Source organism: Xyrauchen texanus, chromosome 24 (assembly GCF_025860055.1).
Source record: "Xyrauchen texanus isolate HMW12.3.18 chromosome 24, RBS_HiC_50CHRs, whole genome shotgun sequence".
NCBI lineage: Eukaryota > Metazoa > Chordata > Actinopteri > Cypriniformes > Catostomidae > Xyrauchen > Xyrauchen texanus.
The window spans coordinates 33,851,102-33,873,138 of NC_068299.1; the positions used below are offsets into that span (position 1 = coordinate 33,851,102).

At 39.2% G+C, this 22,037-nt stretch overlaps 1 protein-coding gene across 7 annotated transcripts; it reads right to left on the reverse strand.

The window, feature by feature from the left end:
- Window positions 1-287: 287 nt before the first annotated feature.
- Window positions 288-21,054, reverse strand: LOC127618203 (zinc finger protein 318-like). Of its 7 annotated transcripts, none has more exons than XR_007967415.1 (13): window positions 20,715-21,054; window positions 20,022-20,140; window positions 18,548-19,157; window positions 12,827-14,150; window positions 12,649-12,746; window positions 11,541-11,640; window positions 9,899-10,188; window positions 7,913-8,107; window positions 7,740-7,827; window positions 5,784-5,902; window positions 2,444-4,926; window positions 2,195-2,284; window positions 288-1,962 (listed from the first exon to the last, which is right to left on the reverse strand). XR_007967415.1 is itself a non-coding variant. In XM_052090520.1 (12 exons), the coding sequence occupies exons 1-11, from the start codon at window positions 20,907-20,909 to the stop codon at window positions 2,458-2,460; spliced, it is 5,607 nt and encodes a 1,868-aa protein (XP_051946480.1). In that variant the 5' UTR covers window positions 20,910-21,054; the 3' UTR covers window positions 288-2,284; window positions 2,444-2,457. The 7 variants fall into 7 exon arrangements, 2 of the variants coding, with proteins under 2 accessions (XP_051946480.1, XP_051946479.1); XR_007967412.1 differs by having other exon boundaries at window positions 288-2,101; XR_007967414.1 differs by adding an exon at window positions 2,074-2,101 and having other exon boundaries at window positions 2,195-4,926.
- Between the last annotated feature and the right edge of the window lie 983 nt (window positions 21,055-22,037).

The following is a 22,037-nucleotide window of genomic DNA, read 5'->3' on the forward strand; positions in this document are numbered from 1 at the left end:
CTGTGGCCGATTCACAGCAATGCTGATGTAGGGCCATATCGCACTCTTGCTTATATATCTTATATTTATAGGCAATTTATATTAATAATAAAAAAAATATTAGGATTCAATCACAAAAGAGCCAAACAGGGGAATCTATAGCCATCTGTTCATATGAATAAAGTATTTCAGTGTGATACTGTATATTAATTTGATAGAGGCACACACTACACAAATTGGACACGATTCAAATGAAAAGTATTTTATTTGAAACACAAAAGACACTTTTCATACGAATTATGAAGTATCTTTAAATGTTATTTTCAACCAATGTGTTAGTTTATATACATGCCCACACACACAAAATATTAATTGCAATAAATTAGCAATCTAATAAATGGTGTCAATTAGCCTAACTGGTAGAACTTGTTGCACTATAAACCACTGTCCCCAATTGATGTTGATCACAGTAAAAATTCATAAACTGGACATTAACACTTACCTTCATGGATTCAGAGCAGCTTCATTTTTTGCTGTTGCTTCAGCCCCCATATCTGCAGATGTCAGTTTCAGCTGTATTATTATTGTCATTAAAACACATGAAAAATCATTATGAAAAATCAATTTAAGTATTTCAATTAGACAGGCTGGAAAAATACCTTAAGATGTCAACATATAATACAATATAATTATATCATAATATAGCTTTTATGATTATTTTAAATCCTGACCATTCAGAACTGTGGAAAAGTATTTGCATGTAAACAATGCACAATTACAAATAATCAATAATAAAAAAAAAATTACACAAATTAAGTAATCTCAAATTTAAGATGCTCAGTAAAGTCAACAGTTACAGAATGTTAACAAATACTAGCATTATTCTTTGCATTCATACACAGACCAGCCACAACTTTAAAACCACCTGCCTAATATTGTGTAGGTCCCCCTTTGTGCTGCGCCAACCCACATAACAGAATAGCATTCTGAGATTATATTCTTCTCACCACAATTGTACAGAGTGGTTATCGGAGTTACCGTAGACTCTGTCAGTTCAAACCAGTCTGGCCATTCTCTGTTGACCTCTCTCATCAACAAGACATTTCCATACAAATTCTAGAGACTGTTGTGTGTGAAAATCCCAGGAGATTAGCCATTACAGAAATACCCAAACCAATAATCATGCCATGGTCCAAATCACTGAGATCACACCCCATGATGGCTGACGGGAACATTAACTGAAGCTCCAGTATCTGCATGATTGTATGCACAACACTGCTGCAACACAATTTTGCTGATTAGATTATTGCATGGATGATTGGTGCCAGATGGGCTGGTCTGAGTATTTCTGTAACTGTTGATCTCTTGGGATTCATGCACAACAGTCTCTAGAATTTACTCAGAATGTTGACAAAAACAAAAATCATCCACTGAGTTGCAGTTCTGTGGATGGAAATGTCTTGTTGATGAGAGAGGTCAACAGAGAATGGCCAGACTGGTTTGAACTGACAAAGTCTACAGTAACTCAGATAACCACTCTGTCTGGGCTTGGTGCATTAGTGTTGTGGCTGATCCGTGTATGTGAAGTTTATGATTGTCAGTGAGACAAAGTTATGACACAATGTGGGAACAAGGTTATAAGTAAGTACAGAATGAATTGTATCAACAAGTTTATAAATAAGAAGCAAACAGAAAGGGAAGCCGTAATTTATTTGAGCTAGCACAGAACTTGTGCAGTTACATCAACTATTTGTTTACAGATATCAAACTAGCATGTTAGCATTGTAAACAGAACCAAAACAGGATTAATTCATTAAAAAACAGAAACCAGAAAGAAAACCCATCAATACACCACACAGTGTGATAAGAATTGTACAGGTCAAGGTTGACATTTTCGGGCAAGAGGGGTAATGCATATGCATATGTCCTTGAAGCATGAACTCCACTCCATTTCTCTCTTCTGAGCCTGGATCTTTCTGGCTCCTGTATTAAAATATCTTCATTCATTTAAATGGAATGAACAGAGCTAATGGTTTTAGAGTCTGAAATGTTTGATACACATCATATTTGTATTATATATATATTTTACATTACCTTTGTTCAAAAAAAGTAATGATTTCAGCTGAAAACAGAATTGGGAAAACAAAAAGCTCAAAAAACAGGTGCTTTTCACAAGTATATTGTGAAACTCTTACAGATATTAAGGATTCATTACTTGAAAGTTTTCATTCTCTTAGAAGGGACTCCTTTCCCTGCAGCCACTTCAGAATGAATGAATTTTCAGTCCATGTTTCACTAGCATTACCTGCCAAAAGGTTAAGAATAGACATGAAATATTCTACCTGGATCAAGCAAATAAACAGAATACATCAAAATCACTTATTTACATTCAGAGATAACATGTGAGAATACATCAAAATCACTTATTTACATTCAGAGACAACATGTAGATCCCTAAACCTACTCTCAGAAGGTCCTTTACAAAGGCTCAAAGCTGAATTCAAATGTGTCCAAGTTCAGTTGCTCAGTGAAAGAACCTGGAAGGGGGGACAATGACATTGGATCCTCAGATTCCAGAGGGTTTTCCTCTTCATTATTGTTTAGTTGCATTGTGTCCAAACCATCAACATCCATCATGGTTTCACCACCCTCAGAGATTTCTAAAGTAAAGACTTGTTGTTCATCAAGCTTTTCCACTTTTGAATCAATATTTTCATTTAGATTTACATCCTCAGATGCTTGTTCAACTTCTGAGGCTTTGTTTTTGAGTGGTTCTTCACTCTGTGAAACTTCAGAGTCTTCGTTCTCTAGAGTTTCTTCAATTTGTGGAACTTTTGAGTATGCAATCTTGGGTGATAATACTTCACTATGTGCAACATGCAATTCTTCAAACTCTGGGAGTTCTTTGCTCTGGGAAACTTCTGAGTCTTCGATTTCGGGGGGTTCTTCGTTCTGTGTAACTAGTGAGTCTTCGTTCTCTGGGGGTTCCTCGCTCTGGACAAATAGAGAGTCTTCATCCTTGGGGTGTTCTATACTCTGGACAACTTGTGAGTCAGCATTCGTGAGGTGTTTTTCGCTCAGTGCAACTTGCGAGCCTTCATCCTTAGGGTGTTCTGTACTCTGGACAGCTTGTGAGTCTGCATTCTTGAGGGTTTTTTCGCTCTGTGCAACTTGTGAGCCTTCATCCTGGGGAATTTCTATGCTCTTTGCAAAAACACTATAATTTCTCTCTTTTTTGTTGGACTCATTACCTTCAGATGCTGTCTTAATGCTTAAGTCATTATCTGGAGGTGTAAAGACAGAGTCTTGTTTGTTGCCAACACTGGTACCAACAGAACTTTTAACAGCTGTGTTTCCACTGTAGAAAATGTCAAACAAATCTTTTGCTATTCCTGCTGCAAGAGTGGTCTTTGGCTTCACAGATTTTGTAGGAGGGCCAGTGGAGTTAAAAGGAAGCTGAGGAGGAGGACGAAGGATTATGGTGAGCTTTTGATCCTCCTCGGGCACTCCAGGAGCAGCTACATCAGATTCGAGAGTAACAGTGCATTTACTTTGAGTAACAGGTTTCATCTGGGGGACATTTTCCTTTTCTGCCACTGCAGGGGAGTATACATGTGGTACCGCGGTGCCCAAGATATCTATAGGGCTTGCAGGGATGTCCTTTTTAGGTTTTATTTTCACCTCTTCACCACTAAATGCCTTGGAGATGAGGTCTGCTGGCAATGCTGGACACACTTGTGTCTGATTTCCTTTAACGGGTCCAGGAGGTTTGTCACTTGTTGCAGTTGCTGGTTTATTTTGCACACCAGTGTAGGACTTCCTAATAACCATAGGAGTAGGGACTAAATTGGGACTACTTTTATTTTCATTGTAAGTCAGCCATTCATCAGAAGGTGGAAGCACAGATTTTGCTGATAATTTGATTGCAATAGATTTTGCAGCAGCGATAGACTTGGTAAAAGCATCTAGTTCAGAATCTTTGTTCTCTTCGTCTACTGTAGGCATACTTTCTTCATCTTCCTTTATGAATTGTGCTGCTATTCTCTCTGCTTCCTTCTCCAGTTGTGTCTTCAATGGCTTTTTTCGGCTGAATTTTCCAAAGCCAGGTCGAGCGGCAGCCTCCTCACTCTTCTTGCGAAGTTTAGCCAGCAAGGCCGGGCTCGGCCCACATAAGATTTTAGGGGCCTCACTTGGTTTCTCTGGTTCTACTTTGATGTCTTTAACATTGGACTTCCTGATGCTTTCCTTGTCATCTTTGAAAATTCCTGACTTTCCCTTTTGGTCTTTCTTTCCATATTTTCCATTACTTTCCTCTGCCTCCTCCCACTTTGATTTTGGCCACCTCCCATCATCCTCATCTTTGTATTTGGATGACTTTTCTGCCTCCCTAGTGTATTTGCCCCTCTTATCCTCTTCTTTGCCATACTTGGGCTTCTCTTCTTCTCTAATGTGTCGGCCTCTAGCGTCATCTTTTCGGAATCTATATTTATCATCCTCATCCCTATATCGATACCGTTCATCGACATTCCGGTCTCTATATCTGTCCTCTTCATACCTGGATCTCTCCCCTTCCTCCTTCCTGTACCTATACATGTATTCCTCTTCTTTCTTATACTTGTTTCTCTCCTCTTCTTTGTATCTAGTTCTCTCATCCTCCTCCTTGTATTTCTGTTTATCTATATAATCTTTTCTGTATTTGAAATGCTCCTCGATTTCATGCTCATTCTCTTTGATATTCCTGTATGCATCCTCCTTGCTGTACTGTTGTTTTGGTTCCACATCATCAATCAACATTTTTATTTCTTTGCCAAGTTTGGATTTCTTCACATCATTTTGATCGTCGTCTTCTCGTTTTCGCTTGTGCTCTGAACTCTTCTGACTATCTAAGCCAGCCTGACGGTCCAAGTTCCTTCTTTGTTCGTAGAGGGGATTTTCATACATTTTTTCCTGTTGATAAAAATCAAACACATGAGGCAATCACATCATGTCCAAAAAATAAAATTAAGTTGATTCAAAGCAACACTTCATCCTAAAAACATTTAATTTTGCCCCTACTACATATCCTATATGAAGACTACCTGTTTTGATAGAACTTATGGAACCCTTTGCTTTGCACTGTGTACTGTATTTTTCTCTCTAAAAAATAAACCTTTTTTTAAAGACTTCACTCCAATTGATGTTAAAAATGTAGCTATTTGTGTGATATTTGGAGAGGCTCATTGACATCCATTTAGTAAATGTGAAGGAAACGTCTGAACTCTTTGGACCTGTATGCAATTGTCGTATGACATTTGTACATATTAGGAATGTGCATTTTTGTTTTGGACATTTTGGCAGCTCAGAGGAATGGGGGATGCACATATGTGTCTGTGTTGTTGCACTGTGTATTGCGCCATGAGTGCCACATATTTTTACACAGCCAGTAACCAATCATAAAATTAAAATGCTTTGAAGGTTTGATTTGAAAGGTTACTGAAGGGCTTGGAGGAAGGACATCCCCACCCATACAATTTTGTCTTGAGCCTCATGAATTTACGTGACAGCCCTGGTTGGAGGGCTATAAACTGTCCTTTTATGAAAAAGGGACTTTTTTTGTGTCCACTGAAGAAAATAACAGCAAAGGAGTTTGGAATAACAAGAGGGTAAATAATTAAAAAAGAAATACATTTTGGGTGGACTATTCCATACCATTGGTAAAAACATCTTAAAATTCTAGACCAGTTAGATTACAGTTACAACATTTTTGCAATATACAAATGATACTGTACTGCACAAATTATTTTTCATGGTATTCAAGCAGTTACCTTGTATTTCTCATTGTGAGCATGGCAGGTGACATGAGCCTCAGCACAAATGGGATCCCCAAAAAACTCTTCACATAACTGGCAGAAGAATCCCCGTATAGGTATCAAGAACTCCGAGCCTGGAAGAGGGTATGCAGCAAGAAATTCATCAATTTAACCATCAAAAACCATTACACTTTGTTGGTAATTATCCTTGCCCTATGAGGCACACTGTAAGAAAACCACAATTTATGCCACTGCAATCGAAATGGCAGCAATTAGGGATGTAGAATCATAAGCAAGGTTCCCACTCTTTTCAAGGCACAATTTTTCAGGACAATTTATGTGCACCACAAGTGTAGTACTTAAGAAAACAATCATGTGTCCATTTAAATCAAGCTTTTATTTTGTGTTTTTGTTCGTTTTTTACAATGTTTCTCACCTCCAGATAAGCAGTTTGCTACATGGTCCAAAGTGATTATTAATCCCTGTAAAGATACATAGTCTGTGTATGTGCTGCACACTTCAGAGTGCTCTCTGCCACGGTCATCTCACACACACAAGAGTGAAAGCACGTGATGATCATGATTAAGGGTGTTTTCAGTGTATGAGCGGCTTCACACATTCATTTTGAAGTGTGCATCACTTACAGATTAGAATTTGTAAAAAATTTTCCCAATTTGGAATGCCCAATTCCCAATTAGTCCTCGTGGTGGCGAAGTGACTTAGTGCCTCAATCCGGGTGGAGGAGGACAAATCTCAGTTGCCTCCGTGTCTGAGAGAGTCAACCCATGCAGTTTTTCACGTGGCTTGTTGAGCGTGTTACCAGAGACGTAGCGCAAGTGGAGGCTCACGCTATTCTCTGCAGCATCCACTCACCACATGCCCCACCGAGAACCACATTATAGTGACCACGAAGAGCCAATTGGTTGCTTAGGAAGCCTGACTGGAGTCACTCAGCATGCCCTGGATTGGATCTTGTGGCTCCAGGTGTGGTAGTCAGCGTCTTTACTTGCTGAGCTACACAGGCCCTCCCATATTAGATATTTATTCAATTAAATTACAGACTTCTGCAGTTTCATTAATACACTAGGACATATCACAATTAAAATGTTATTAATTGTCCATTAAAAAAATATCTTTTCTTCCAAATGTGTCATATTCCATGAATTCAGCATATTTTTTTATCTAGAGGCATTTTTATGGCTAGACTGCATCTGTGTTTTCCGCATACTACATGTGGTAACCGTGGTATAAGCAGACTCAGACTTAATTCACATCCTGGGGTATTAAGGCCGAATCATCATGATAACAACCAAGGGTGTGAATTAAAATAAAAATAAAAAAACGAACTGTGGTCCGAACATCATTGTTGTCTAAAGTTTATAACTCAAATGTTTTTTGGTTAACACAACAGCAAAGTTGGAATTAAAAAACAATATATTTTTTATATAAATTTTTTAGTATTTTGCACTATATCAATCCTAAAAGCATCGATGACAGTAGATGAGCACAGAATGTATGTGACATAGATTTGTTTATGACAGTTATCCGTTGACAATTTCATAATGCGCAGCCACCAGCAGTGACAAAACGATACAAATGTATGTATTTTGCTCTTTTCCTGAGTTTTAATCGCTACCATGTTTTTGTAAATGTAAAAAAATCTGGTTAGTAATAGTCAAACAGTTTTAAATATTTTCCAGGACAAATCATGATTTTCCAGGAGATTTTGGCATTATCCTTATTTTCCATGACTGGAAAACTGTATTGCAAAATTCCAGGTTTTCCAGGACGCATGGGAACCCTGATAAGGAATTTAATGATTTTGGTTCCAATTCAGATTCCACTTAATGATTCTGGTTCCATAATGATAACTTTACAAATTATTTTAGGATTTTTGAGATAGCCACATCCTACCATAAATTGATCCTAACTTTACAGATGGACTATAACATTATTCAAATAAATTGTTACCTTTTGCTGGCTTTGAAGTCCTCTCTCCCACTGGATGTTTTTTCTCACTCTCTGATTTTGCCCATGGTCTTTCGTAAGGATCTAGAGTCTATAGGAAAGGAAAATAATGGATGACTAAAGCAGAGAAGAAGCACAATTCCAATAAAACATTCAATTACAATGATAGCACATACCTTCCTATGTATTTTGCTGTGTAAATGCATGAAATAGTCAAACATTGATCCACTGGTAACATTGCAGTTTTTACACCAGTGGTTTCCTGCATCGTAGTACTCAAATTGCTCGTCAGCAGTGTCCAGAGTACGGCTGCTCGACGGAAGCGACGCCTTGAGTTTTTCAGAAGTGGCTTTTGATTTAGATGGGGCAGCCTAGATTGTTCAGGGAATACAAATAATGCATTAGTAAAGGTGCCAAAGCAAGCAAAGAAAAAAAAAATCAAATGCTGATGAGGTACCTAAATAGAAATAAATTAGCAAACATTTGTCAGAGAAAGTCAAATCCTGATTGCCAATCATTAAAGTTTGTCATAGTACACTCACCTTTGCAAAACAGGCCATCTGTTTTCCAGTCGGGAGAAGTTACCCATGGGTTTACTATTTGAATGTAATCGATTTTAAATAAATGGTTTTAAAAAGCAACTTCAAAATGAGATTTGAAATGGCTTTTATATACAGTTCAAATTGTATGGTGTACATTTATTCATTCAAAATAATTGCCAAAGCAATAAAAAACAGTTTGAGGAAAATTAAGATGTCAGAACACCTCTGCAGTGAATATTTATCTTTAAGCTAAAGACAAAGTAACACATTTTCAATGTTTGCCTTTAGCAGAAAACTAGAAAGATTCAGACCAAAAATAAATAAATGTTCTTAAAAATATATAGATAGTGATTTAACATTTAGGCCTACCTGGTTATATGCAAATGATTATCTAACAGACTTGTGGGGTAGCTGAGCCAAAGCTATAGAAAAAAAGTCCCTAAAATAGTCTGATATGTTCATGCTGATAAATATGATAAATATGTAAGATCTATTTGGTTGTATCAGACTTTTCCATTCGAAACAGGACGTTCAAATCATTCATGATAAGTACTGCTGAAGAAAATAAAGGTTTGCACAATGATTTTTTTTGGTGCTAAATCTGACAAATCGCAATTGTTTAAACATCTTAGAGAAGAGACATTTTTTAAATAACCATTACATCTGTCTAAAGCCACAAGCATTTCAAATGAGCTGTTATTTTGTTAATTCAGTGTAACATTTCTGAAGTTAAATCAAAATCACGAAACTGCAAAGACATGTTAGGCTGCAATGTTGTCATCAATTCAAAAGTGATGGATTTATCAAGGGCCGAGCCCGGCCTTGCTGGCTAAACTTCGCAAGAAGAGTGAGGAGGCTGGATCAATGTAGGCAAGTGTTACATGGGCTTGATCGCAGATTAAGCAGATTTGTGAATAAGGCCTAGCAATATCTGACCCATGGTCAAAATTTCGGGAGAATGTTCCTGCAATTACTGTGCAGGAAGTTGCATTGGACTAAAAGCATCTGTAAAAAGGAAAAGGTCTGTTGCAAGCGCACAATCTACATTTTGACATTATTCATTTGTATGAATAGCAAATTAGTTGGTGGGAAAATGTCAGTCAAACATAAGTAAATATATCCCATTCAACTCCAACATGGTGTCTACATACAGAACAAAATTAGCTTAAAGACACATTGTAGTAATGTACAAACTGTATTAACTGTGAAATAATAAAACCAGTAATATTATAAAATTACCAACATATTATGTGGAATACCTAAAAATGATGTCCCATGAATATTCACTACATAAAAATTGTTTAGTAAAATATATGAATGTAAATGTTGCTGTTAGTTATTATTGCATTGTTAGAATAAAACAAAAAACATTTCTAAAAAATTTAGTTTAAAACTTTTTTGTTCAACTAGATTTTAACTGTTTTATACAACTGAATTCGGATCGAAATGATGGCTCTTTCGTTTGACAAAAAAAATTAAAGCCATTATAAGCCATTTCAGAGCAAAAGGATACATTTGTCTTTACCACCCAGTCCTAGCCACATGATTTCATTTTTAAACAGGCTAATCGAGGGCAAGTAACTTTATGTACCTTTCCTGTAACAGCATTAGCAACTCTACCTTATTGCATGAGGTGCTGGTGGAGGCCCCCGATTTCACTGGGCTTCTGGTCGATTCCTTCTTACTCTGAGCAGGCTGCTGCCCATCCCCAGACCTCTTGGAGTCTTTGTAGTCTATACCAAGGATGAGAGCTACCTTGACCAGCTCTTCATGTTTTTTATCAGCCTCCTTCTGTTCAGAACGTAGTTTGGAGATTCGAGCCATCGCATCTTCCTGGAGCTTATTGAGCTCTATGAGGACAGGGTCCTTATGCCCATCCTTCTCCCTTCGCTTCTTTCTTAGGAGTTCCCCTTAAAAGGACAAAACAGATGGGGTAATACATGCCCTTAAATACCGTTTATAATGGTAAAATTTCACTTACACACTCACCAAGCACTTTATTAGGAACACCTGTACACCTAATTATCCATGCGATTATCAAATCAGCCAATCATGTGGCAGCATTGTAATGTATAAATCATGCAGTTACAGGTTAGGAGCTTACGTTAATGTTTGAGTATTTCTGTAACAGCACAACAGCCTCAGAATGGTGTCAAAAACAAAAAACATCCAGTGAGCGGCAGTTCTGCGGACAAAAATGCCTCATTTATGACAGAGGTCCTCGTTTGGCCAGACTGGTCCAAGCTGACAGAAAGGCTACAGTAGGACTGTCATGATTATTTATTAGAATTTTTGGGGTATTTTCTCCCAATTTGAAATGACCAATTCCCAATATGCTCCAAGTCCTCGTGGTGGCGTAGTGATTTGCCTCAATCCGGGTGGCAGAGTAAGAATCTAAGTTGCCTCCGCGTCTGAAAACGGCAACCCGTGCATCTTATCACGTGGCTTGTTGAGCGTGTTACCGCGGAGATATAGCATGTGTGGAGGTTCGCAACATCCAAGCACAACTTACCACGTGCCCAACCAAGAGCGAACCACATTATAGTGATCACAAGGAGGTTAACCCATGTGACTCTACCTTTCCTAGCAACTGGGCTAATTTGGCTGCTTAGGAGACCCAACTGGAGTCAATCAGAACGCCCTTGGGTTTGAACTAGCGAACTACAGGGGTCGTGGCCAGCATCTTTACCACTGAGCTACCCAGGCCCCCAGACTGGTTATGTGAGATAATGCGATTATTTTACACTTTAAATTCCAATCACATTTTAATGCCCAATAAGGGATTTTTAAGCGAATATATAAATGCCATCAATGGTGCGTTTGTGTGTCATTCAGTTTAACTTTGAGCCTCACTGAGCTGCACCGTGGTTGTCAACCAGAGCAGCTCCTGTCCAGAAGTGCGTCTGAAGCGTTTCAAGCGCTCTGAGGGGATCTTCATCAGTAGAGGCTCACTCAATTACAACTTAAGAAATATGACAATTTATATGACAATTAATCGTGATAACCCTAAGAGACAATTAATAGTCATAGCCCTAAAATAGACAATTTATCGTCATAATAACAATTATTTGTTTGACAATTGTCAGCCAAATTTTATAATCATGACAACCCTAGGCTATGGTAACTCAGATAACCCCACTGTACAATTGTAGTGAGCAGAACAGCATCTCAGAACGCACATGTCGAACCTTGAGGAGGATGGGCTACAACACTAGTGTTCCTAATAAAGTGCTTTAGTGAGTGTAAATTGAGAGGGAAATACCTTGCTCCTTTCTCAATGTCTCCACCTCCTTTAAGAGATTTTCTTTCCTCTTCAGTCGTACTTCTTTTTCCATTTTTAGCTTTGCAAGCTCTTCAGTGACCTAAAAGAGAATTTTATTTGAGCCTCAAATTTCTTTACCAGCACAAAACGTTTTGACAATATTCAGGGAATAGTTCACCCAAAAAGTAAAATTCTGCCATTTTTACACACCAACAAGTTGTTTCAAACCCTGTATCCTGTTATTGTTTTTCAGTGGAACACAAAAAAGGACAATCCTTGAATAACTTACAGCTCTTTTCCATACAACAGCAAAGATAGTAGTCACTTTTTTCGAACTCCAAAAAGGACAATAAAAGCACCATAAAAGTTGTCGATACGATTCATGTACCTTATTTTTGCTATATGTCTATTAAAGCCATACAATAGCTTTTTATGAGGAACAGATCAAAATATAAGTCATAATTCTCCAAAATGTAATTCTAGAATCTCAATCTCCATTCTGCATAATCAAATGCATGACCGGGTCTATGATGGGGCAGATAAGGGGGCAGATTTTCTTTGTGCACCCAGAAACTTCTGACACCCCTCCCTAACCAATGAAGAGACAACCACTTGCCCACCCTAAACACCCCCTCCCCCACTCCAAAGATGCATGGCCAGGTCTGAGGGGGAGCTATAGGGGGCACTACCCCATCTATTTACTTTGTGCCCCCCCCTCTCCAAATGCAATGAAGAGAAAACCACTTGATCACCCTAAAGATCGCATCATTGTATCATCCCTGTTCAAACAGGCATGTTGCACTTGGTTAAAACACCAATGGTGTTTTGGGTTTCGATATCACACTTGCAGAAACACGCAATTTTCTAACCTAAATGTGATGAGATTGAGCTTTGCTGGCGTACTACTTTTGTGGTTCTTATATACAGTAGCATGTATGTTCCTTTTCGTCTTTATGTCACTATAGCCATTGTGTGCATGAAGATTCTTCCAAAATTCTCTTTTTGTGTTCCAGGAAGGAACTAACAGAACACAGGCTTGTCACAACATGACTTGAAAATAATGACAAAAACATTCCCATACGAAATTGCTTCACACTGAAGGACTTACCTTTTGTTTTTGGCTGGCAGTGTTCTTATCTTCAATAACTCGCCACTGACTGCCACTAGTGATTGCTTTAGAGGCCACATCTTCCAATTTAGAGGGTGCTGAAAGAATGCATCAAACCAAGTTGGTCGATTGTGACGTACAAAGTATAACTACAAACAAATACATACAAATAACGAACCTTTAACATCAGTCTCTTTCCCTTCACTTGCCCCCGTTCCAATCAATTTTACAAAAGGTCGCTCCATGTTGGGGAGTCGGTAGGGATCCATTGGACTGTGAGGTGGCAGCGGCATACCTGGAGGTGGGTACATTGGCCATCCCGGAGGCATATATGGAATATAATTGCCATATGGGTCGTAACCACCAGGAGGGTAGTCGGGTGGCATTACCCCACATGGGGCTGGCTGAGGGTAGGTAGGCATCTGGTGTGTCGAGAGGTTGTGTCGGGGAGGATACACCTGTGTCCCGGGAGTTGCAGTTGCTGTGGTAGGCCACCCGCTTTCAGTAACGCTAGGGCGACTCTCCTTCTTGTTCTGACTCTGGGAGCTTGAAGATCTGTGTTCCGGAGAAACTGGCTTCTTCTTGCTGCGCCTTGAAGTGCAATCAAAGCTGCTGCTTCGACTTCTGCTTCGGCTGCTACTCCGACTGCAGCTTCTGCTGGAGCTCCTGCTGCTGCTGCTACTGTTACTGTAACTCCTGCTGTGGCTCCTGTGCTTTCTATTGGACTGCCGGCGAACGGGTGCCTTCTTTGCAGGGGTGTTACCGTGGAGGCGGTCTTGCGTCCTAGTGGCCATCTTGCTGATGTCAGCTACACCCAAGTCCAAGCCGATGGTCTTCAGTAAGTCTTGAATCTTCTCATATTCCTCCACCTCCTTCCTTTCTTTGAAATCCTGAGGTGCAACTCCAGGTGGCAAGTCGTCAGGCTCTTCTTTGTAATGCACCTCAGGAGTAGCTGAAGAACGACGCCTGTCTGGCTGACTGCTCTCTCTTTGCGAATGGCTCACTTCATCTTCTCCAGGATGACCAAAAGCATAAGATGTGGTGCCATGTTCATTTCTCTGAATCTCATGAGACCGTGTGAACCTAGTGTCCTGAAAGCCAGGTTGTCCATCTGGTGGAATCTCCTTAGCTGGTTTCACCTTGTTGTCCACCCTGTCATCTTCCTCTTCGTCTCCATACAGAAATTTCTCCTCATCTTCAATATCTGTAAGACTTTTCTTTTTAGTTGGTGGTTGTGCAACAGCCTCTGCCATCATTCCAAGGAACTCACTGAGGTCTGATTTGTCTGGTCTTTCTTTCTCATTAGCGAGCTGCATGCCACTTCCACTGTCTTTGGCTGGCTGTATCCTGCCAAGCAGCTGTTCAAGAGCACTGGCATCAGCGCATTTCCCCAGCATTGATGCTAACAGGTCTGGATCTATAGTTTTGGACAGTGCGCACAAAAGCTGTTCTGCCTCTTGTGAAAGACCACCGTCTGGGTTTCCTCGAGGAGAATCACTATGCTGAAACACAAAACCAGCAATAGTAGGTTAAACATGGGTGAAATATTTAAGAAAGAATGGAGAGAACATCAAATATATCTCTGGCATATGTAAACAATTTATGCATGAGTAGAATACATTGTAGAACACCTGCATGAACAACTAACCTACAAGCTTCTTAACTTTAAAAAAATAAAAGCTCAACTACCGGTAAGTTTGTGGGCCAACTGAGTTGAGGCAAAGAACTTTGGAATGAAAAGAACAGTTCAACCAAAGATAGAAATTGTCATTATTCACTCGTCATCATATCATTCCCAACACGTTTAACTTTCTTCCACGAAATACAAAAGGAGACTTTTTAAAGAATTTTCTTGCAGCTCTTTTGATCACATTTTACAATCCCAATAAGTGACAGTGAACATATAGGCCTAATGTTAATGCAAATATACTGTATAATCCAATTTTATTGCATTATGTGAGCACTACTGTGATAAGGAAGAGGGCGAGGCCAGACGTGCGGGCTAATCAGCCAAGGAGAGGGATAAGTGCAGCGGAATGCGGCAGTTCGAGACAGCCACATGCAGCTGCCATGTGTGCATTTGTGTTGTGTCTCTATTTGGTTAAATTAAATATTATTTTGACTGTTCAGCCGGTTCCCGCCACCTCCTTTCCCATGAAGCTAGTAAACGTGTTACAACTACAAATTAAATCCGAGCGTCATTGACCCACACAGCAGACTGCACAAAAGACTTGGGCTACTCTTTAAGGTTTCACACTTGAGTCCTATTTAATGAATCAAACTCCAGTACAGAAAGCTGAGGCTGTAGTGGGCCCAAAATCCGTGTATCTCAGCAGAAATTGAGAATCATCAGACTAGGCTATGTTTTTCCAGTCTTTAACTATCAAGTTTTGGTGAGCCGGTGTCCTCTGCAGCTTCAGTTTTCTGTTCTTGGCTGACAGAAGTTGAACCACTTCTGCTGTTGCAGCACATTCACCTAAAGGTTTGACATGTTGTGCATTCTGAGATGCTATTCTGCTCACTACAATTGTTCAGAGGGGTTATCTAAGATACCGTAGCCTCTGTCAGCTTGAACCAGTCTGGCCATTCTCTATTGACCTCTCTCATCAACACCCAAAAATGAAAATTCTCTCATTGTTTAGGCTACTCACCCTCATGCCATCCCAGATGTGTATGACTTTCTTTCTTCGGTAGAACACAAAGTATGATTTTTAGAAGAATATTTCAGCTCTGTAGGACCATACAATGCATGTGAATGGGTGCCAACATTTTGATGCTCCAAAGAGCACATAAGGGCAAAATAAAAGTACTCCAGAATATATGGATTTAACCACCAGTAGTGAAGTGATTTGATTGGTGTGTGTGAGAAACTGATCAATATTAAAGTTTATATTTTACTATAAATTTTCCTCCCTGCTCTGTCATTCACTTTATAATTCTTCTTTTTGTGTTCTCACGGAGACAGAGAAAAGAGCTGCATGTCATCTGAATTCTCATGAGCATGAGCTGCACGACACAAAAGCTGTGCCCTGCACGCGGTTAAAAAGCATTCAAAGCTTTTTGTGATAAGACATGCCGGTGATATGGACGTCAGTTAGTCACTGTCACTATGGTTACAGCTGTTAGTATACAGTTGTTCGTTCATACAGACAGCGTTCAAACTACTGTAAACTAGGGCTGCAACAACTAATCGCTAAAATCAATAATCGATAATGGAAATCATCGACAATGATTTTTATAAGCGATTAGTTGGATTTTGGTGGGGGGAGGAGGGGGTTGTTGGAATGTGAGTTGCGAGGCACAGTGCGAAAGTTGCGAGGGGTGAGGTGATAGTCTGTGTTCCGTGACTGCTACTGGGTCCTTGAATAACGTAAAACGTGCACGTAAGGGCAGCCGGTGGAGTTTCTGGTAGCCCCCTTGAGTAACATGATGCTCCCCTAGGGAGTTGGTACCCTACGCAGACTGTGTAATATGAGTATAGGGAGCGGCAGTACCGTTTAGATCATTTCTCATGTGAGCACATGCGATACAGTGAACACTTTTCAGCACGAGAGTAAATCTGTACTGCGTTTACAGATGATTGTACTATATTAAACTGTATATAATGCTGAATATTATGTATAATAATGCAAAGGTCCTGATATTTGATCATCCTGATAATGACAAATGTAATATCTGATTCCACTTACGATTGGGCGATATGGGTTCAGAAATTGTATCTCTATATTATTCTGCAAATTGACGATATTCAATATATATCTCGCCAATTATGTTTTTACTCTAAAACAGCTCAAGTTTTATTTTTCTAAGGGATCAGAGGAACCATAATTTCATCTAAACAGCCAGTGTATAAATATCTATTTATATTTAAAAATGAATGCATATTCCGCACAGTTTTTCACTAAATTAACACAAGTTACATTAAAATGTAATCATTTTCACTGATTTGCATGTTTATATTTAACATACAATCATATATGAAAGCTTAAAAATCTTATTTAACTTCAGATATTTTTACTAAAAATTAATTCTTTGTGAATGAACAAGGTGTGCAAAAACTACTTTTCAATTGTTTTTTGGAAACCAGATGAATATGGCATGGTACTAAATTATTACTTTGGAACCCAGTCAAGTTTATTAATATAATGTAATATTGAATTATTATTTTTAGGATAAGATTTGTTAAAGATAAATAATATATTTCTGTCCAATTTACTTCACCCTAAACTGGGCTTTTTATTTTGACATTGCAAGTACAGTTGTTTTATTTCACCTTCACCAGAAGCTTTTATTATGAAACGGGATGTGCGACGTTTGTTTGGCAGTTCTGAGTTTTGCATCTTGTGAACTGCTGTCAAACTCTCCATTACTGTTCCGCGTTTGTCGTTTTGTATAATAACTTTATAGCTGTTACTAATGTTTGGAATTGAGTGAATGCTTGAACCTGCTAAAAACACTAGCTCATGAGCCCCGCCACCCCCGCGCGTGCACAGATCAGTGCGTCGCTGGTTTATTCTGAAGAGCACACAGACCATGTTTATCTGACTTTAATCACAGCCCATGGCAGTTAAATAATCACATATGATCAGATTTCCATTTTGATTCTTTATACAGCCCTGAAGGATTGTGAAATGAGTCTACTGATGCATTCTATTAAACTTAATGGCCACAAGGGCGTGTTGAGTGAATCCAGACATGCTTCCTAAGCAACCAATTGGCCCAGTTGCTAGGGTGGGTAGAGTCATGTTGGGTTAACCTCCTCGTGGTCTTCAATTAATGAAAGAAACTGTTTTCCATTTGTACTGAAATTAATAATAAATTCAAACTTTTCATGATTCAGGGTTTGTTTCAAGTTTTGTGAGAGCATACAATTATGAATTCTACTGAATGTAAATTTAACTAAATCATTACGGCCTTTATAATTTCGGTTTTTAAAAAAAAAAAATATATATATATATTTTAATAAAATACAGGAAATAACATTTTTATCTGATTAATCAAATACATATTTGAAGATTAATCGATTATCAAAATAATCGTTAGTTGCAGCCCTATTGTAAACCTGGACATTTCAAGACTCACACCTGTAAGTAAATAATGTTGTCCATTCCAAACATTGACTGTGTGAACACAGCCATGGATTACTTTTATGCTCCCTTCATATGGATTTTGGCACCCATTTACTTGCATTGTTTGAACCTACAGAGCTGAAACATTTTATAAACATCTTAATTTGTGTTCTGCCGAAGAAAGTAAGTCATAGACATCTGGGATGGCATGAAGGTGAGTAAATAATGTTGGGTGAACTATCCCTTTAATATGTCTCTTTAATTAAATCTTAACTTGCACAGGCATTGCTATGCATTTAAGAGTTTCTGTGTGAAACTGAACTCACAACAGCTGTATACTACGCTCCTCATTTTAACATCATCTCTTCAGTCCACAAATACCCGGAGTATTGTATGTATGTGTATATTAACTTGTAGTGGCCAAGCATAATGGGAATTACACAAAAGTGAAATTAAAGTAAATCAAGAGCACAAATCAAATGCGTTCAGCGCACGTAAGCAAACGGAGCCGAAATGAAAGCAAATTTGTGGTTGAATATTTAAACTTGCCCATGACCTGTTTATGACTCATGCTTGAAGATTTTTATCTATTTTGGAGCTTGACAACCTCTGGACCTGCTTTCATGTTATGGTAAACAGCAGTTTGGAGATTTTTCAAAATACCTTCTTCTATGTTCCGTACAGAATTAGAACAACATGAGGGCGAGTAATCTTTTCTTTTTTTGAGAATTAGCACTTAATTGTCATCAAAACAACAGTTTTGGACTTAAGAAAGAGTTGCACATTTTGGATGTTAAATCATTTCCCAAAATCTGATGAAGGTTTGTTACCTGCACTAGCATGGGCGAATCCATCTCAGAAGAGTCCACCCTTTTCTTCAAAATCGACTTTGCAGGCTTTACAAGCGTATCCTGAATTTCCTTCCGTCTTCGAGCCTTCTCTAGCTCACTAAAATCCTCCACCTCTGCACCTGGTTGGACTCTTCTGTTGACACTGCCCCGTCGACTCCTACTGGAGCTGCGGCTGCTGCTACGACTACAACTGACACTGCGGCTCCTACCGCGGCTCCTTCCTCTGCTCCTCCCCCTGCTACGGCTCCTGCCTCTGCTGCGGCTACGGTGAGGACTCTTGCTCCTTGCTCTATTGTGTTTGGGACTACGGCTTCTGCTGCGACTTCTACTGTAGCTCCTGCCACGAGGCCGGCTCTTACTCCGTGCTCGGCTCTTCGCCCGCTCAGGACTCCTGCCGCGACTGTAGCTCCGACTTCTGCTACGAGGACGACTTTTGCTGCGTGCATAGCCAGGACTGCGGCTCCGCCCCCTGCTCCTGCCACGACTAAGACTGCGCCGTCTTGCACCCCTATCGCTGTGGTCATCATAGCTTGACCTCCGTGGAGAGTAATAGGGCTTATTGTACTGTTGATCTCCTGCACTGTAATCGCTGTTGACAGAAAAAACAACATCATACACTGAAGTAGAAGTGAAAACAATTTAAGGATTATTGAGCCCATAAACTCAAATATAAATGGCTAAGCGGCCAATGCCAAAAATCTCAATATGGTCAAATATTGACTGATTACTATTAATAATTTCGATGTATACAGACTGATCTCATTAAAACTCTGTTACCATGGCAACATTTTGGCTAAACAAAATGCATTACGTTTCTCTGCAGTTTCCCATTGCATTGTGTCATAAATGGCCAAGTTTAAGGTGAGAATTTGATTGTTTAAATATGTCAAACGTACCTCCCTAACCTAAAACATTAGCCTAAACCTAAAGTGTCCTAAAAGCAAACGTGATATAAAAAGCACATTGCCTGAAGCAACCTCATACTTTTAAGCCGCTTCTAAGACACTTCTGTCTCACGTGTGTTAGCTTGCATGCTTGAACCATTGTCTTCAGAGTCCAAAGAACAACAGTATATCAGGTGATCTACCACACAAGCTAATCATGTTGGAATAAGTGTAACAATGTAGATAGGTCTGCAATACAAGTGTTAAAATGTATAGTTTTTTTAAAAGGATGCATATTGATATTATGTGAAATATCTATATCATAACATAGCAGTGTGTGAGTGATAGAGTGACAAATAATACATTTATAATAAGTCATTGTAGTCATGCTATGCGCAAAAGTGAATAAAACACAAATCCGGCATTGTAGCCTCTAGTGTTATTTTCCCCAGGCAACTGCGGCGAAACGTAGAACACTGCACGTAAAAGTTAGTTGGTAAAAATGTAGTTATAGTAACATTCATTATATGAGACAAGGTTGGGTGGATCACTTGTTTGCAGTTCCTTACCGGACATAGGATGAATCTGGGCCTTTATAGCCTGGTGGATGGGTCAGCTCATTGCCCACAGTTATGACCAGACTGTGATCAACAGGAAGACCAGCACGAGGAGGTGAAGGGCTGTATCTCTGTTTTGGAAAATGGGTACATAACTTAATCAACTAACTACTTAAACAACTCACACTTTACCAGACATCATGATGTTGCAGGCATGCATGGAAAGAGGGTTTCTATTTTGCAACTGATCATTCCCTTACAGTACTGTAATGATAACATTTTACAGCAATTATGTCTGATAATATTAATAATATGGCACATTGTTACCATATTCATATCCCATGCGGTTTACATGGTATGTAACATGGTAACAACATATTTTTTAAATGTGTAGTATCAGTGTAAAACAAAAGTAGGTTATAGTATCAGGGGGTGATGCTATGGCACTTATCATTTTCAAAGAACATGTTATTTACACGGTTGATACATTATATTATCGTGGCACCGTGCCCTAAAAACATGGCAGCACCACGGTACCAGGGTCGCATCCATACTAATATTCCATGAATATTTACACTGAACTCCAGGCTAATTCAACATATGCCATTGTATTACGGTGGTACCATGTACCACAGTGGCACATTTTGTATGTAAACAAGCTGGTAAATGAAGCTAGAAGAGCAATGTAATGTTTTTCCTGCATACCCCATAGGATCTCGGAGGTCTTCCTCCTCCTCTATACTCATCAGACGGATCTCTTGCTCCGGGTGATGAATACCTCCTCCGCGGGGAAGTGCGCCGGTACTGATCAGGAGAATGGCCAGGCCCAGACCGGGGACCGAAGCCACGAGACGGCGGAGGATGAAAGCTCCCGCGGTGCGGCCTAGAACCGCGATACATAACGACGCTTAACAGCTCACTCTATAACCGGATCGAGTCCTTTCGCTCTTTACTGCAACAGATAAATATGCATGCACAGATTTCACCTCAGAGCGTTCATTACATTCATCGCACAAACTCAGCACGAACAACTCTGTCGGGTCTACGGTTGCAGGATATGACGACACATCAGGATAACCCAATGAGATGCAGCGACACTGCGTCAAATGCGTTTCCTCTTATCAACACCGCATAGAAAAGCTGAAAATCCACCGATTCAGAAAAGAGAATTACGTCAACATTATTAAAATAAACACATACAGGAACATATATATTTAACCCCTAAATGTACAATATGTTATATATTTACTGTACTATAGCATATAATTATATGTTATCAGAGATTTTGGAACATTTTGGAAATTGAAATACTGGCTTCTCCGATAACAATGCTACAGCCAGTACATTCTACTTTGAAACGTCCATTCCGGGCAGGAATTTCTGGTTGTGTGTTGGCCCGTGTTATCCCGCCCACTGCATGTTTTCCAAGAGTATTTCGACACCTAGGTTGCCAGATTTGAAACAAGTTAGCGGGAAAACACAGTTCGCACTGCAGCTATGAAAGCCAGCAATATATCTAGCTGACATTGACAGAGTTGTAATAAATCCACATGAGCTTGTTTATCATTTGTAAACAATAAAACATTGCAAAGGTATACATTAGCTGATCACTACTTACAGTAGTACTAAGGCTTGTCAGTTTGCTCGTTCCTGTTGCGCGCCCTCAATCTGGCAACCCGTGTGACTTCGAGTCTGGGGAGACAGCTCTCCAATATTTTAAAATTTGGACCGCAGTAAACGCTTAATGTCAATGTTACATATTGTTCCTTTAAATGCATAAAACTCGGGTCTTTAGTTAGTTTATTTCCTTTACTTCATAATTTTTTTTCTTTTGGAATTTCTCAACGTTTTTCTTATGAATCATATACTAATAAAAATAATTTGAAAAAGCAAAAGTGGCAAATAAATAAAATAGATACATTTTTTTTTTTTTTTTTTTTAAGTGAGTGTGTGTGTGTGTGTGTGTAATTTGTGTAACATGTAGCTCAATGATTTTACAGCCAGTTGAGTCTCATAACATTTCAGCAT